Here is a 19,100-nt window from a genome sequence, read left to right on the forward strand (position 1 = left end):
ACCTGAGGGCCAGGATGTCACCAAATATGCTGCGGACCTCAGGAGACTCGAGGCGCTGTGTGATTTTGGCACACCTTGAACGAGGTGTTGCGGGACGTTTTTGTCATGGGGATTGGCCATGAGGGTCTCCTTCACAGGCTACTATCCACGGAACCTACAGTCACCCTGAAGCAAGCCATCACTATCAGCAGGGCATTTATGACCTTGACTTGCAGCACCAAGCAGATGATACACACAGGCTCGAACCCGGCAGGCACTGTCCACAGGATAGCGCCCACCATGGGCAAAACTGCAGAACGTGGCTCTGCCCAGGGCAGCGAGCATGGACCTCGGGGTCTGGGAACTCAGAGTCTGCCGAGGGGGGCTAATCGAGTAGCACCATGCTGGCGCTGCGGAGGAAGCCATGGGGCTCACCGGTGCAGGTTTGCGGAGTATACGTGCAATACCTGCCACACGAAATGCCACCTTCAGCGTATGTCCAGAAGAAACCTGACTCACCGTCTGGCTGAGGAGATGGTAGAGGATCCACCATCCAGTGAGGAGCAGGCAGAAGAAGATGAGGTGCTGGGACTGTATACGTGTACCGACGATTCGACCCCAGTGATTATGGAAGTCAAGATCAATGGAGTCCCTGTGAGTATGGAAGTAGACACTGGATCGGGTCAGTCGTTGATGAGTCAGAGAACTTTTGATAAACTGTGGGTCAACCCTGCTGCACGACCCAAGCTGGTCCCGGTCACGGCAAAGCTGCGTACCTACACCAGGGAACTGATACCTGTCCTTGGCAGAGCGGATGTGCAGGTATCTCATGGGGGCGAGACGCACGGGTTACCTTTGTGGGCCTTTGCAAGTGATGGGCCGACGCTACTAGGCAGGAGATGGATGGGGAAAGTCCGTGGGAGCTGGGAAGATTTCATCCCTCCACAGACCGCTGTCCCCCAGGTCCCCAAAGAGCAGTGCCGACCGAGCTGCAGGAGAAAGAAGCCGTTCATTGGCAGTCCAAATTCCCACACAGACGAGCAGACCCTGGAAGAGCAGGCATTGATCAGGAAATCCACCGACGGACGACAAATCGGGGGACCCAAGCAGAAAGTCGGGCGGCGGTCGCGGCTACGTTGGAGGCCGGGACGGTGGCAGCGGTGATGGGGGCTACGGCAACGGCAGGAGAGGAGGCTACGGCGGCAGAGGAGGCTATAGCAGCAGGGGAGGCGGCCGGCATAACTCGGGAGAACGCAACAGCTACTCGGGTGGGTACTTGAGCCAGAGCGGCGGGGACGGCAGCAGTTACAGCAAGTACAGAGGCCACAGGGACTATGACTGATCGAATCATTCTTGGCCGTTTTTCCTTCCTCCTGCAGTTATCAGTATGTTCTGCACAGAGCTGTACCTACTGTTATATCAGTATTTTCTGCAAGATCTTGAAAATATATCCACCGCCAGCCATCATTGAATGCTGTGCGCTTCTCCGAATCAGTGGCACAAACGCCCTTATTCAGAACCGCCATTTCAATAAGAAACATGAATAGCTGTAGTTGAAGCATGGGGGAGGGTGCAGGGAGAACGGAAGGTTTCATATCATCTTGCTCATCGGCAGGCTCTAATCCTGACTCGACAAACATCTTGGAAATTAGTAACCTGGGTTAAGGTAGATGCTGAAATACCATGAACAAACTTCTTTAAAAAAAAACTGAACTTGGAATTAATTTTAAAATCTAATAATTTTTAGTTTAATGGAGAAATAACAAAATAAAGTGATCTCACTGCCAGAGAGCTCAAGAGGGTAGTGAGCCTCGGGCTGCAAAGAACAAAGGCAAACAGTACAACTAAAATAGCGGCGCCTAAGGGAAGCCTCGTGGGAATCTCAAGATGGCGTCTTAAAAGGGAAATGCACCCAGGAGCCTCAAAAGGGCATTACACCGTTGCCGGTCCCCACAAAAAGACTTCTGGAAGGCAAGAGCGAGTCTAAATGTGTAATATGATTTGTATGATGTTGTGATTTAGGATATTTTGATGCTGAATGGTCAGTGTGTTTAAAATTGTACATCCCTGTCTGGAGTAAAATTAAACGAAAACGGGGAAGGTGGCTCAACCGTGGCTAACAAGGGAAATTAAGGATAGTGTTAAATCCAAGGAAGAGGCACACAAATTAGCCAGAAAAAGTAGCAAGCCAGAGGACTGGGAGAAATTTAGAATACAGCAGAGGAGGACAAATGGATTAGTTAAGAGGGGGAAAATAGAGTACGAGAGGAAGCTTGGCGGAAACATAAAACATGACTGCAAAAGCTTCTATAGATATGTGAAGAGAAAAAGATTAGTGAAGACAAACGTAAATCCCTAGCAGTCGGATTCGTGTGAATTTATAATGGGGAACAAAGAAATTGCAGACCATTGAACAAATATTTTGGTTCTGTCTTCACAAAGGAAGGCACAAATAACCTTATGGATGTACTAGGTGTCCAAAGGTCTAGTGAAAAGGAGGAACTGAAGGATATCCTTATTAGGCGGGAAATTGTGTTAGAGAAATTGACACGATTCAAGACCGATAAATCCCCAGGGCCTGATAGTCTACATCCCAGAGTACTTAAGGAAGTGGCCCTAGAAATAGTGGATGCATTGGTGATAATTTTCCAACAGTCTATCGACTCTGGATCAGTTCCTATGGACTGGAGGGTAGCTAATGTAACACCACTTTTTAAAAAAGGAGGGAGAGAAAACGGGTAATTATAGACCGGTTAGCCTGACATCGGTAGTGGGGAAAATGTTGGAATCAATCATTACGGATGAAATAGCAGCACATTTGGAAAGCAGTGATAGGATTGGTCCAAGTCAGCATGGATTTATGAAGGGGAAATCATGCTTGACAAATCTTCTGGAATTTTTTGATGATGTAACTAGTAGAGTGGACAGGGGAGAACCAGTGGATGTAGTGTATTTGGACTTTCAAAAGGCTTTTGACAAGGTCCTACACAAGAGATTGGTGTGCAAAATCAAAGCACATGGTATTGGGGGTAATGTACTGATGTGGATAGAGAACTGGTTGGCAGACAGGAAGCAGAGAGTCGGGATTAACGGTTCCTTTTAAGAATGACTAGTGGAGTGCCGCAGCGCTCGGTGCTGGGCCCCAGCTCTTTACAATATATATTAATGATTTGGATGATGGAATTGAGTGTAATATCTCTAAGTTTGCAGATGACACTAAACTGGGTGGCGTGTGAGCTGTGAGGAGGACGCTAAGAGGCTGCAGGATGATTTGGACAGGTTAGGTGAGTGGGCAAATGCATGGCAGATGCAGTATAATGTGGAAAGATGTGAGGTTATCCACTTTTGGGGCAAAAACACGAAGACAGAATATTAACTGAATGGCGGCAGATTAGGAAAAGGGGAGGTGCAGTGAGACCTGGTTGTCATGATTCATCCGTCATTGAAGGTTGGCATGCAGGTACAGCAGGCGGTGAAGGCGGCAAATGATATGTTGGCCTTCATAGCAAGGGGATTTGAGTATAGGAGCAGGGAGGTCTTACTGCAGTTGTACAGGGCCTTGGTGATGCCCCACCTGGAATATTGTGTTCAGTTTTGGTCTCCTAATCTGAGGAAGGACGTTCTTGCTATTGAGGGAGTGCAGCGAAGGTTCACCAGACTGATTCCTGGGATGGCAAGACTGACATATGAGGAGAGACTGGATCGACTGGGCCTGTATTCACTGGAGTTTAGAAGGATGAGAGGAGATCTCATAGAAACATAAAATTCTGACGGGACTGGACAGGTTAGATGCAGGAATAATGTTCCCGATGTTGGGGAAGTCCAGAACCAGGTGACACAGTCTTAGGATAAGGGGTAAGCCATTTAGGACTGAGATGAGGAGGAACTTCTTCACTCAGAGAGTTGTTAACCTATGGAATTCCCTACCGCAGAGAGTTGTTGATGCCAGTTCATTGGATATATTCAAGAGGGAGTTAGATATGGCCCTTGCGGCTAAAGGGATCAAGGGGCATGGAGAGAAAGCAGGAACGGGATACTGAAGGAATGATCAGCTATGATCTTACTGAATGATGCTGCAGGCTCGATGGGCCAGATGGCCTGCTTTGCACCTATTTTCTATGTTTCTATGTAATGTGATGGGGTGAATGATTTATGAAAAGAGTCAATACCACAAGGTGCAAGTAAAAGGGTTAATGGGTCCGGGACTAACATGCCTAAGGGGCCAATGTGATTTCCGATATTATGTGATTCATGCAATAGTTCAGCGGCTGCAGATGAGCCGCTGAGGCGACTACTGAGAACAGAGGCAACGCACTAGTTGCGATACCCTGTCTCAGCACAGCCCATCACCTTGGGCAAAAAGGGGCAGTACACTGCCACCGTACCTCCACCAGTGGAGCTGGGATTAAATAACTGTTCAGTGCACCTGCAACCTTTTGACATAACATCTATACCATATATCATACGTATCATACAAATGTACTGTCTATGTATGACTGCTTTCTGTTGGAGGTTATACTTGTGTACTTCATCACCCATGTAAGGACTGCAAATTCCACATGCTTGCACCGGATCACAAGCATAATCTCTACATGGGGGGGGAAAGAAGGAAGTGGATGGTCATGGACTCACACTCACAAACCAACCAGGACGAACAAGGCCGGTTAGCGGCAATGGCTTTTGAAACTGTGGGGGGAGTGAGATGTTATGTATTGTCCAGGAACATTAAATGTAATAGTACAATGGTGCGCCACAGAGGGCGCTGTGGTGGGAGACCTGAAAGTACCTGCAAAACAGAGTCTAAAAGGCTGCCCACCACACCTGAGAAGGCACTCTAGAGTTACCTAATAAAGGACTAAGGTCACAGCAGTTACTACAACACGAGACCGTGTGGAGTCAGTGATTTGAGTGCTACATACATCACAGGGATAGGCGAGTCTGCAGTGAGCCTTCAGTTACCCTCTTCAAGCCTTGCTTGATGGTTTGCAATTCTCTCTCTGCCTGACCATTGGACGCTTGTTTAAAGGGGCAGATGTGACATGTTTGATCCTGTTACGGGTCATGAATTCTTTGAACTCAGCACTGGTAAAACATGGCCCGTTGTCGCTCACCAGGACCCGTTGTCGCTCACCAGGAGATCTGGTAAGCCGTACATGGCAAACATGGCCCGCAGGCTTTCAGTAGTGGCAGCAGACGTGCTCAGCGACATTATCTCACATTCAATCCACTTGGAGTACGTGTTTACAGCCACAAGGAACATTTTACCCAAGAACGGGCCTGCATAGACGACATGTACCCTAGACCACGGTTTGGAGGGCCAAGACCATAAACTTAGCGGCGCCTCCCTGGGTACATTGCTTAACTGCGAGCATGTATTACATTTGTGAACGCAGGACTCTAAGTCCGCATCGAAACCGGGCCACCACACGTGAGATCTGGCTATCGCTTTCATCATTACGCTGCCTGGGTGGGTACTGTGGACGTCATTGATGAAGGTGTCTCTGCCCTTCTTGGGGACCACTACTCGATTGCCCCACAGAAGGCAGTCTGCCTGTATAGACATTTCATCTTTGCGCCGCTGGAACAGCTTTATCTCTTCCTGCATTTCCACTGGGACACTAGACCAGGTCCCATGAAACACACAGCTTTTGACTAGAAATAATAAGGGGTCCTGACTTGTCCAGGTTTTGATCTGCCGGGCAATGACGGGTGATTGCTCACTCTCAAATGCTTCCATAACCATGGCTAGATCTGTGGGCAAGCCATTTCCACCCCTGTGGTGGGAAATGGCAGCCTACTGAGAGCATCGGCACAGTTTTCTGTTCCTGGCCTGTGGCGGATGGCGTAGTTGTATGTGGACAATGTGAGCGCCCATCTCGCTTCTCGGCCTTTTGGCTAAGATCATGCGTAACTGACCTGACAGGGGAGTAACCACCATAACCCCAAGGTGGTTCTCCCTGGATCAGGAAGGTATATGCTTGCTTTTTTGGAAATAGGAGGTGGGTGGGGTGGCTTGACCCATCCACCTCCACGGAGGTGTGTGGGGGGCCTGACCCATCCACCTCCATGGCACGAACCTGGTATTGCAGTACTTCCAGGAACTGTGCAGTGGCTCTAGGCCTTTTGGCTAAGAGCATTGGCGCAGACTGATCCTTGATGTGTGCAAGGTGACCTCTGGCGTTTGTGATTTGACAAAGAATTGGAACGATTGGCTACGAATTAAAAAAAAAATGTGAGCGCCCATCTCTGGATGCGCGCCGATGCGTTGGTATTTATCCCTTTACTCTCGTAAAACAGGGATATAAGTGGCTTATGGTCAGTTTCCAATTCGAATTTTAGCCCAAATAGGTATTGATGCATTTTCTTTACCCCATAGACACACGCTAACGCTTCTTTTTCAATCATGCTGTGGGCTATTGTTCCACAGCCCTTGCAAATGTACTCTTTGAATCGACATGAATGGAAACGATGATCACCCCTGCAGCGCCAACAAGGTGTTAATGGCCTTGCATTCATCACCCTTAATGGTGGACTCTGAGTCATCTGCGGACGTGCAGCTGCAGGTATGTGTGACCTGCCCTGTACATTACGATTCGAAAACAACATCACTTTGTTCACAATACTTGTGTGCTGAGAGATTTGCTTCGTATTGTCACTGGTGGCAATGAACGCCTGGGCTATCACTATTGTCTTACTCAAGTTTGGGGTCTCTACAGTCAAAAGTTTGCGAAGTATGGTTTTGTGGCCAATGCCAACTACGAAAAAGTCTCTGAGCATGTGCTCCAAATGTCCTTCAAATTCGCAATGTCCTGCCAGGTGTCTTAGCTCGGTGACATAACTCACCACTTCCTGGCCTTCAGACCTTCTGTCGGTGTAGAACCGGTACCTTGCCATCAGAACGCTTTTCTTCGAGTTCAAATGCTCTCGGACCAGTGTGCACAAATCATCGTACAATTTCTCCGTGGGTTTCGCTGGAGTGAGCAAATTCTTCATGAGGCCATACAGATGGTGAGGAGGATCGCCCTTCATTTGGCAGCGCTCTCTTGCCCATCTAGCTCATTGGCCACGAAGTATTGGTCGAGTCGCTCCACAATAGTTTCCCAATCATCTCTCTCCGAAAATTTCTCCAGGATGCGCACTGTTCTCTGCATCTTTGGGTTCGCTATCTGTATCTCATCGGCAGTTGTTGTGTATGGAGAAAGAGTCAGACTGAGCTCAAAGTAAAGTGTGACCGTAGTCTTTTATTGCTGGTCTCCAGAGTGCCTTTCCAACCTGTGAAGCCTCCCTAAATACCTGTGCTCCCAAGGGATTATGGGATCCCTTGGGACTCCAGGGGATGAGCCCTCTGGTGGCTGTACAGAGTAAATATAAGTCCACATATATAACACTAACCTTTTGTGTTTCATGCACAAGTACCCCCAGGTCCAACTGTACTGCAGCACAATGCAATTTTTCTCCATTTAAAAAATAACTTGCTCTTTGATTTTTTTCTGTCAAAATGCATAACCTCATACTTTCCAACATTATACTCCATCTGCCAAAGTTTTGCCCATTCACTTAGCCTGTCGATGTCCTTTTGCAGATTTTTTGTGTCCTCCTCACACGTTGCTTTTCATTCCATTGTCAGCAAACTTGGCTACGTTACACTCAGTCCCTTCTTCCAAGTCATTAATATAGATTGTAAATAGTTGGGGTCACAGCAGTGATCCCTGACTGAATTATGTTTTTCCAAATGTCCTGCTACTGCTTCTTTAATAATGGACTCCAACATTTTCCCAACCAAAAGATGTTAGGCTAACTGGTCTATAGTTTCCTGCTTTTTGTTTGCCTCGTTTTTTAAATAGGGGTGTTATATTTGCAGTTTTCCAATCTGCTGGGACCTCCCCAGAATCCAGGGAATTTTGGTAAATTAAAACCAATGCATCCACTATTCCTGCCACTACTTCTCTGAAGACCCTAGGATGCAAGCCACAGGTCCAGGGGATTTATCCGCCTTTGGTCCCATTAGCTTACTGAGTACCACCTCCTTAGTGATTGTGATTGTGTTAAGTTCCTCCCCCCACCCCGCCCCATCCCTATAGCCCCTTGACTATCCAATGTTGGGATATTGTTAGTGTTCTCTACCGTAAAGATTGATACAAAATATTTGTTCAGAGTTTCTGCCATCTCCATGTTCCCCATTACTAATTCCCCGGTCTCGTCCTCTTAGGGACCAACATTTATTTTAGCCACTCTTTTCCTTTTTATATACCTATAAAAACTCTTGCTGTTTTTATATTTCGTGCTCATTTACTTTCATAGTCTATCTTCCCTATCTTAATCTATTTTTTAGTCATTCTTTGCTGGCTTTTTAAAGCTTTCCAATCTTCTGTCCTCCCATTAGTTTTGGCCACTTTGTATGCCCTTGTTTTTAAATTGGATTCAGTCCTTTATTTCTTTAGTTAGCCATGGTTGGTTATCTTTTCTTTTGCACCCTTTCCTCCTCACTGGAATATATTTTTCTTGAGAGTTGTAAAATATCTCCTTAAATGTACACCACTGTTCATCAACCTTTCTACACTTTAATCTATTTTCCCAGTCCACTTTACCCAATTCTACCCTCATATCTTTGTAGTCTCCTTTATTAAAGCTTAGTATGCTGGTTTGAGATCCAACTTTCTCAACCTCCATCTGAATTTGAAATTCAATCATGCTATGATCACTCATTCCAAGGGGATCGTTTACTAGGAGATTGTTCATTAATCCTGTCTCATTACACAGGACCAGATCTAAGATAGCCTGCCCCCTGGTTGGTTCCATTGCATATTGCTCAAGGAACCCGTCTCTTATGCACTCTATGAACTCTTCCTCAAGGCTACCCTGACCAATTTGATTTGTGTAATCAATATAGAGGTTAAAATCACCCATGATTATTGCTGTTCCCTCTGTCCTCTGGTAACCGACCCTTCTGCCACTGAAAACAGCTTCTCCTTATTTACTCTATCAAAACCTTTCATGATTTTGATCAATTCTCCTCGTAACCTTCTGTACTTTAAAGGAAAGTAACCCTTTGCTGGGCCAATTATTTGCAATAAGCAAGACTGTGAAAACAACCTAAACATAATCCACAGATTAAAATGAGCCCTCAAAATTGAATGTAATATCAAATTTCAATATTAAAAAAAATTCCATACAAATACACAGTGGAGTAAAAACAATAATAGTGCGACAGTTCCCTCATTTGCAGAGAGAGCGTTACTCCACAGCAGCCTGTCGCAACCTCTCTCCCAAGCTCTGGGCCGTTGCTGTTGCGATCGAAGGAACCGCCCCCCTCATTCCTGCTTCTCATTGGTTACTTGTCAGGCAGCCCTCTGCCGCGCGGGCACGTGGCGATTGGTCACTGGCTGAGAGAGTGTCGTGACGTGCGTGCGTGCGCGCGTGTGTGTGTGTATGGTCACGTGCGGCTTTCCTGTGTTCTACGTGGCAACGCTCGCAAGCGGTCCGTGAAGGATAAGGGGCGTGCCAGGGGGGAAAGGGGGCGGGGCGCTAGGCTTGCTCGCTCGCTCAAGAGCCGGCCTCTCGCTACCCTTGCGCTTCCTCGGACTTCTGGTGTGAGAATGTAAAGTACATCGATTCATGCCACTTAAATATTAACGAGAGAGAGCGAGCGAGCGCATCGGCTTCCAGATAAGATTAGTTAAAGCGACCTGGACTTCGGCTTTACACAACTTTTTAACTGGAGAGAAACTTTCGCTTTCCCTCCCGCTTTCTGCCTTACCGGTGTCGGCGTGCGGGTCGGCGGTTGCTCAGGACAGGTGACCTCCCGGGTGAAGACGGTTGGCGGCGCGTGGAGCGGCCATGGGCTCGCGGCGGCGTTGGGGCGTGGCGCTGGCGGCGCTGCTCGCGCTGTGTGTCCAGGTGCGAGGGGAGAAGGATCCGCAAGTGTACTGTGGAGGTGAGTGAGTAAAGGGGAGGGGCTGACTGATGGGATCTACATACAGTCTCACTCACAGGTGGGGCATACGGTGGTTAGAAACATAGAAAATAGGTGCAGGAGTAGGCCCTTCGAACCTGCACCGCCATTCAACAAGATCATGGCTGATCATTTAGCTTCAGTACCCCTTTCCTACTTTCTCTCCATACCCCTTGATCCCTTTAGCCGTAAGGTCCACATCTAACTCCTTCTCGAATATATCCAATCAACTGGCATCAACAACTCTTTGTGGTAGAGAATTCCACAGATTAACAACTCTCTGAGTGAAGAAGTCTCTCCTCATCTCAGTCCTAAATGGCTTATCCCTTATCCTTGGACTGTGACCCCTGGTTCTGGAACTCTGCGTGGACGGGGTGGGTGGTACTTGGCTTCCACCTGCTCCCTGGTGAAGGGACTCGAGGTGTTCGGCGCTTTCCCAGATGCTCCCCCCCCCCCCCCCCCCCCCCACCTCCCACCTCCACTTTGGGCGGTCGTGAGCCAGGGATCCCCCAGGTGTCAGTGGGGGATGTTGCCCTTCTTCAAAGAGGCTTTGAGAGTGTCCCTGAAGTGTTTTCTCTGCCACACCGCTTGCCGCGATGGAGCTCGGAGCGCTTGTTTCGGGACTCTGTCCGCATGCCCGATACTAATGTGGCCCGTCCGTCGGAGCTGGTCGAGCGTGGTCAATGTCTCGGTTGGCTGGAGAGAGAACCCTGACGTTGGTGCGCCTATCCTTCCAATGGATTTGCAGGATCTTGCGGAGGCAGGGTTGGTGGTACTTCTCCGGTGCTTTGAGGTGCCTGCTGTACATAGTCCCTGTCTCTGAAACATATAACGGGGCAGGTATCCCCACTGCTCTGTAGACCATGAGCTTGGTACCGGGTTTGAGATCTTGGTCTTCGAACACACTTTTCCTCAGGCGGCTGAAGACTGCACTGGCACACTGAAGGCGATGTTGGACTTCGTCATTGATATCCGCCCTTGCTGACAGTAGGCTCCCATGGTATGAGACGTGGTCCACATTGTCCAAGGTCTCGTTGTGGAGTTTGATAATCGGGGAGCAGTGCTGTGTGACGGGCCACATTGGTAGAGAACCTGTGTCTGACTGATGTTTAATGTAAGGCCCAGATTCTTGTACGCTTCACTGAACGTTTCAACGATGGTTTGGAGTTCAAACTCCAAGTGTGCACGAGGGGTTGTACTGTGGAGGTGAGTGACTGAGGGAGCAGAGCTGTGGGTGTTAGTGCACTTGAACTGACTGCAACCACTTGCATTTTGAGAGAGATGTTGACCGTAGAATCATAGAAAAATTTCCACTCCGAAGGAGGCCATTCGGCCCATTGCCTCTGTGCTGGTCAAACAAGAGATATCCAGCCGAATCCCACCTTCCACACTTGGTCCGTATCCCTGTAAATTACGGCTATTTAAGTGCACATCCAAGTACTTTTTAAATGTGGTGAGGGTTTCTGCCTCTACCACCCTTTCAGGCAGTGAGCTCCAGACCCCTTCCACCTCTGGGTGAAGAAATTTATCCTCCTATCCCCTCTAATCATTCCAACAATTATTTTCCATTTATGCCTCTGGTTATTGACCCCTCTGCGAAGGGAAATGTGTCCTTCCTGTCCAGTCTATATAGGCCCCTCATAATTTTATACACTTCAATTAAATCTCCCCTCCGCCTCTGTTCCAAGTAAAAACAAACCCTGCCTATTCAATCATTCCTCATAGCTCCCCCCTCTCTGCCCGCGCCTCCCCCCCCCCCCCCCCCCACTCTCGTCGCCCATGGCCCGCGCTCCCCCACCCCTTCGCATCCCCCCCTTTCCCAGCCAGAATCATAGAATCATGGAAATTTACAACACAGAAGGAATCCATTCAGCCCGTTGTGTTCCTGCTGGCCGACAAACAGCTATCTAGTCTAATCCCACTTTCCAGCTCTTGGTCTGTAGCTTTGTAGGTTATCGCACTTCAAGTGCTTTTTAAATGCTACCACCCTTTCAGGCAGTGAGTTCCTGACCCCCACCACCCTCTGGGTGAAAAGATTTCTCCTCAAAACCCCTCTAAACATCCTACCAACTTCTTTAAGTCTGTGCCCCCTAGTTGTTGACCTCTCCGCTGAGGGAAATGGGTCCTTCCTATCCACTTTATCTCGGCCCCTCATAATTTTATACACCTCAGTGGACTCCCTGATCCTCCACTGTTCCAAAGAAAACAAACCCAGCCTATCCAATCCTTTCTCATAGCTAAAATTCTCCAATACAGGCAACATCCTCGTAAATCTCTGTACCCTCTCCAATGCACCTTTCCTGTAATGTGGTGACCAGAACTGCATGCAATACTCCAGCTGTGGCCTAACTAGTGTTTTATACAGTTCAAGCATAACCTCCCTGCTCTTGTTTTCTATGGCTCGGCTAATAAAAAGGCCAGTATTCCGTATGCCTTATTAACCACCTTCTCTACCTGTCCTTCTACCTTCAGGGATCTGTGGACCTGCACTCCAGGTCCCTCTGTTCCTCTACATTTCTCAGTGTCCTACCATTTAATGTGTATTCCCTTGCCTTGTTAACCCTTCCCAAATGTATTACCTCACACTTCTCCGGATTGAATTCCATTTGGCCACTGTTCTGCCCACCTGACCAGTACATTGATATCTTCCAGCTTTGTTTTTCATTATCAACCACATGGCCAATTTTTGTATCATCTGCAAACTTCTTAATCATAACCCCTACATTCAAGTCTAAATCATTGATATATACCACAAAAAGCAAGGGACCTAGTACTGGCGTGAATACACAACCTCATCTGGAGGGAGGAGAGCATGCCGGGAGATCTTAGAGATGCAGTAATCGTGACCATCTTTTTTTAAAAAAAGGGGACAAGTCCGACTGCGGCAACTACAGAGGAATCTCCCTGCTACCAACCACTGGGAAAGTCTTCGCTAGAGTCCTCAACGTCTTCTTCCCATGGCCGAGGAGCTCCTCCCGGAGTCGCAGTGTGGATTTCGTCCCCTCCGGGGCACAACGGACATGATTTTTGCAACGCGACAGCTGCAGGTAAAATGCAGAGAACAGCGCCAGCCCTTATACATGGCCTTTTTCGACCTTACAAAGGCCTTTGACATTGTCAACCGCAAGGGTCTATGGAGCGTCTTCCTCCGTTTCGGATGCCCCCAAAAGTACGTCCCCATACTCTGCCTGCTCCACGACAACCTGCAAGCCGTGATCCTTGCCAACAGATCCATCACCGACCCAATTCATGTCCGGACAGGGGTCAAGCAGGGCTGCGTCATTACCCCAACTCTTCTCAATCTTCCTCACTGCCATGTTCCACCTCACAGTTAATAAGCTCCCCGCTGGAGTGGAGCTAAACTACAGAACCAGTGGGAAGCTGTTCAACCTTTGCCGTCTCCAGACCAGGTCCAAGACCACTCCAACCTCTGTCGTCGAGCTACAGTACGCTGACGACGCCTGCATCTGTGCACACATAGGCTGAACACCAGGACGTAGTCGACGTATTTACCGAGGCGTATGAAAGCATGGGCCTTACGCTAAACGTTAGTAAGACAGAGGTCCTTCACTAGCCTGTCCTCGCCGCACAGCACTGCCCCCCCAGTCATCAAGATCCACGCCGTGGCCCTGGACAACGTGGATCACTTCTCCATAGACCCTCGCGGTTGACAGTGTCAAAGGCCTTTGTAAGGTCGAAGGAGGCCATGTTTAAGGGCTGGTGCTGTTCCCTGCATTTTTCTTGCAGCTGTCGCGCTGCGAAAATCATGTCCGTTGTGCCCCGGAGGGGACGAAATCCGATTCCAGGAGGTGCTCCTCGGCCATGGGGAGAAGACGGTTAAGGGGGACTCTCGCGACGACTTTCCCAGTGGTTGATAGCAGGGAGGATTCCTCTCTAGTTGATGCAGTCGGACTTGTCCCCTTTTTTAAAGATGGCCACAATCACTGATATCTCTAAGATTTATCAACAAGAGCAAGCATTGATGATGAGATCCAACACCTCCTCCAGTGCGCCAGTGCAGCCTTCGGCCGCCTGAGGAAAAGAGTGTTTGAAGATCAGTCCCTCAAAACTGTCACCAAGCTCAGGGTCTACAGGGCCGTAATAATACCCGCCCTCCTGTATGGCTGAGACATGGACCAAGAACAGTAGACACCTCGTCGCTGGAGAAATACCACCAGCAATGCCTCCGCAAGATCCTGCAAATCCCCTGGGAGGACAGACGCACAAACATTAGTGTCCTCGTCCAGGCCAACATCCTCAGCATTGAAGCACTGACCACACTTGATCAGCTCCGCTGGGCAGGCCACATAGTTCACATGCCAGACTCCCAAAGCAAGTGCTCTACTCTGAACTCCACGGCAAACAAGCCAAAGGCGGGCAGAGGAAACGTTACAAGGACACCCTCGAAGCCTCCCTGATAAAGTGCGACATCCCCCATTGACACCTGGGAGTCCTTGGCCATAGATCGCCCTAAGTGGAAGAAGTGCATTCGGGAGGGCGCTGAGCTCCTCGAGTATCGTCGCCGAGAGCATGCAGAAATCGCGTGCAGGCAGCAGAAGGAGCGTGCGGCAAACCAGGCTCCCTGCCTATCCTTTCCTTCAACGACTATCTGTCCCACCTGTGACAGAAACTGTGGCTCTCGTATTGGACTGTACAGCCACCTAAGAACTCATGCTAAGAGTGGAAGCAAGTCTTCCTTGATCCCGAGGGACTGCCTGTGATAATGATGATGGCTGATCTGATCATGGACTCAGCTCCACTTCCCTGTCCGCTCCCCATAACACTTTACTCCCTTATCGCTCAAAAATCTGTCCATCTCTGCCTTAAATATATTCAATGACCCAGTCTCCACAGCTCTCTGAGGCAGAGAATTCCATAGATTTTACAACCCTCAGAGAAGAAATTTCTCCTCATTTCAGTTTTAAATGGATGACCCCTTATTCTAAGACTATGTCCCTTATTTTTAATTACCCCTATGAGTGGAAATATCCTCTCTGCATCCACCTTGTCGAGCCCCTCATTATTTTATAAGTTTTAATAAGATCACCTCTCATTCTTCTGAACTCCAATCGGTATAGTCCCTACCTACTCAACCTATCTTCATAAGTCGACCCCCTCCATCTCCGGAATCAACCTAGTGAACCTTCTCGGAACAGCCTCCAATGCAAGTATATCGTTCCTTAAATACGGAGACCCAAACTGTACGCAGTACTCCAGGTGTGGGTTCACCAATACCCTGTACAATTGTTACAGGACTTCCCTGCTTTTACACTATATCCCCCTTGCAATAAAGGCCAACATTCCATTTGTCTTCCTGATTCGTTGCTGTACCTGCATACTATTTGTGTTTCATGCACAAGGACTCCTAGGGGTCTCTCCTGCAGCACTTTGCAATTTTTTTTCCATTTAAATTATAATTTGCTTTCTTATTTCTGCCGAAGTGGCTAACCTCACATTTTCCCACATTATACTCCATCTGCCAAATTTTTACCCACTCACTTAGCCTGTCTATATCCCTTTGCAGATTTTGTGTCCTCCTCACAATTTGCTTTCCCATCCATCTTTGTATCATCAAACTTGGCTACATTACACTTGGTCCCTTCGTCTAAGTCATTAATATAGATTGTAAATATTTGAGGACCCAGCATTGATCCCTGCAGCACCCCACTAGTCACTGTTTGCCAACCGGAAAATGACCCATTTATCCCGACTCTCTGTTCTCTGTTGGTTAGCCAATCCTCTATCCTTGCTAATATATTACCCCCAACCCCATGAGCTTTTATCTTGTGCAGTAACCTCTTATGTGGCAACTTATCAAATGCCTTCTGGAAATCCAAATACACCACATCCACTGGTTCCCCCTTATCCACCCTGATCGTTAGGTCCTCAAAGAACACCAGCAAATTTGTCAACATGATTTCCCTTTCATAAAACCATGCTGACTCTGCTCGATTGAATCATCCTTTTCCAAATGTCCCGCTACTGCTTCCTTAATAATGGACTCCAGCATTTTCCCAATGACAGATGTTAGGTTAGCTGGTCTATAGGTTCCTGCTTTTTGTCTCCCTCCTTTTTTAAATAGGGGCATTACATTTGCGGTTTTCCAATCTGATGGGACTGCCACGGAATCCAGCGAATTTTGATAGATTACAACCAATGCATCCACTATCTCTTCAGCCACTTCCCTTAAGACCCTAGGATGTAAGGATCAGGTCCAGGGAACTTGTCTGCCTTTAGTCCCATTATTTTACCTAGTATTACTTCATTAGTGATAGTGATTGTATTAAGTTCCTCTCTACCTATAGCTCCTTGATTATCCACCATTGGGATGTTTTTAGTGTCTTCTACCGTGAAGACCGATACAAAATATTTGTTCAACGTCTCTGCCATTTCCCTGTTCTCCATTATTAATTACCCAGTCTCATCCTCCAGGGGACCAACATTTACTTTAACCACTCTTTTTTTTTTTTCTCCTTTTTATGTACCTGTAGAATCTCTTGCTGTCTGTTTTTATATTTCTAGTTTACTTTCATAATCTATCTTCCCTCTCTCTTAATCATTTTTTTAGTCATTCTCTGCTGGCTTTTAAAAATTTCCCAATCCTCTGGCCTCCTATTAGTCTTGGCCATATTGTATGCCTTTGATTTCAATTTGATACCCTCCCTTATTTCCTTAGTTAGCCACGGATGGTTATCCCTTCTCTTAGTCTTTCCTTCTCATTGGGATATATTTTTGTTGCGAGTTATGAAATATCGCCTTAAATTTCTGCCACTGCTCATCAACCGTCCCATTCTTTAGTCTATTTTCCCAGTCCACTTCAGCCAATTCTGCCCTCATACCTTTGTAATTTCCTTTATTTAAGCTTAGGACCCTGGCTCATGAGCATTTCCATAAAGAAACCTATGTCAATAACTGTCACAAAACAGTAAGTAGAAATTGTACTCATTATAGCTAATTAAATACCATGAAATTATTTGATTCATCATGGCCCAGAAATTCCAATCGAGGTCTTTCTGTGGGCAAACTACTGAAAAAAGGAAAAAAAATGCGCACTTACCTGAAGGTGCTGCGCCCGCTCGAACTTCCGATTCTGAGACCTTCACTCCCTACGCATCGGAGCGCGTGCACGTTTGGACGTCCATATGCTGGAACTGGAGTCACATGGCAGCCAATCACGTTAGTGTTTTCTCATTCTTCATAATGGGAACTCCGTAAGTTGGAGTTCCCATTGTTATGAATGAGAACCCCCCCCACCCTCCCAAACACACACAACACTAATTTAAAAAAATAGAAAAATACACTACATATTTAAGATTCATTTAAATTAAAGTTCTTATTTAAAAATATATATATTTTCCTGACTTTTTAAAGTTTTTTTTTAATTATGCTGTTGTGGGGAGGGTTTTTAACAATAAAATGTGTTTTTATAGCTTTATTTTAAAATGTTTTTGTGCATTTTTTTAACACGTGCACCTGTAAAATTAGGCTACATGCCTGCTTTTTCAGGTGCAAGATTTTTGAGGACATTTGGTGGGCAAGATATGTGTAAATATTGGAAATCTTGCCCTGCAAGTGTCCTCGCTCCTGATCTGCGGATGCTTTGTCAAGCCAGAAACTTGACCGATCGGAAAAGCCGGTTTTCAGCGCTTGCGTATTGCGCACTGAAAACCGACTTTTCCGATGCCTTCCCGGGTCCGTAGAAACTTCGTACGGACCTGGGACATTGGAATTTCAGGATAAATATGTCTATGGTGAGCCTACTTATGGGCAGGGGACGGGGGGCGGAAAGAGTGCAAAGATGGAAAGTTTGTAATTTGTGCCGGTTGAAGTATGCTGGAGCTGGAGGCCCGAGGGGCTAGATGGCCTACTCCTGTTCCTAATTCTTATGTTCTTATCTAAGTAACTCACTGAATGTAAATGAGCTGTGGAGCAACTTTATTTGTTTTTTGATGTCTCCTTTCTAATTGTTGTTGTAAGTACTGTTATTTTGGAAGCAAATTTGGGGAAAGTTACAGCTGCTAGTTTTGTGACATTTTTATTTAACTATTATTTATCTCCAAATTTGATTTCTCTGCAACTTGATAAATCTCTCGCTCTACCCCCGCCCCCCCCCCCCCCCCCTTCACCCATTTGTCATTTTATTGTGCCCCCTTTTCCTCCAGCATACTGGAACAGGGAAATTGCTGTGCATTCTGTGTCCATCTATCTTTCTTTGTATACTAACATGCATTGATAACTTTGGTGTGTAAAATTGTCCATTTATTCTATGAAAGATGCTCAGCACTATAGTAATCAATATATGTCCTTACGTATTTGAATTTTTTGGAAAGAGCAATTTAAACTATAACTATGGTCAGTCATTTGTTGTGATGGTACTGATGTGAACTACTTGAAAAGATAAACTTGTTTGTTGCACAATATTATACCATATTGAGCAATTTCTCTGGATTAATTAAGCTTGGTAAAAGACTCTGCTCTAGTAGGGTTTATGGATATAAACAAGGTACAGATCTGTTTTTAAACACTTATCTCAGAAAATTTGAACTAATGAACATTTTAACTGAAAGTAGCTCCTCACCTCACACTTTCCTCCCTTGGTTAATTTGAACACCCATGATGGGCATAATTTGTCTGGAGTTAGAAAGGCATCGATTACATGGAATTTTACACCACAAAACAGGTAATTTGGCCAAACAGAGCTTCCTCTCACCTTGCTTCATCTCACGCTATCAACATACCCTTCTATTCCTTTCTCCTTCGTGCATTTGTCCAGCTTCCCATAAAAATGCATCTATGTTAATCGACCCAACCACTCCATGTGGTAGCGAGTTCCACATTCTCACCATCTCTGGGTGAAGAAGTTTCTCCTGAATTCCTTATTGGATTTATTGGTGACCGCACCTAATTTTGGACTCCCCACAAGGGGAAACATCTGCTTGTTACGTCTACCTTATTGAACCCTTTCATAATTGTAAAGCCCTCTATCGGGTCACCCCTTGGTCTTCCCTTTTTTAGAGAAAAGAGCCCCAGCCTGTTCATATACATGGTACGTTATTATTGAAAGCTAAAAATATTTAAGATTTGTCTCAAATTGGCCATTTGAAAATAGCATTGTAAATTGTGCCAAATTACAGTAAATATTTTTTTCCAGCTTTTCCACCTCTTGGCT

General features: G+C 46.7%; 1 protein-coding gene and 1 pseudogene across 1 annotated transcript in view; both read left to right on the plus strand.

The window, feature by feature from the left end:
- The first annotated feature begins 5,854 nt into the window (after window positions 1-5,854).
- LOC139264853 (U2 spliceosomal RNA) lies at window positions 5,855-6,093 on the plus strand (annotated as a pseudogene).
- Window positions 6,094-9,503: 3,410 nt separating this feature from the next.
- The window catches only part of LOC139264705 (protein canopy homolog 1-like), a 100,022-nt gene continuing 90,425 nt past the window's right edge, over window positions 9,504-19,100 (plus strand). Inside the window, exon 1 of the mRNA XM_070881645.1 lies at window positions 9,504-9,913. Within this exon, the coding sequence (XP_070737746.1) occupies window positions 9,817-9,913 (97 nt within the window). The 5' untranslated portion in view covers window positions 9,504-9,816. The remainder of the gene's footprint in view (window positions 9,914-19,100) is intronic.

Source organism: Pristiophorus japonicus, chromosome 5 (genome assembly GCF_044704955.1).
Source record: "Pristiophorus japonicus isolate sPriJap1 chromosome 5, sPriJap1.hap1, whole genome shotgun sequence".
In the NCBI taxonomy this organism is placed as follows: domain Eukaryota; kingdom Metazoa; phylum Chordata; class Chondrichthyes; family Pristiophoridae; genus Pristiophorus; species Pristiophorus japonicus.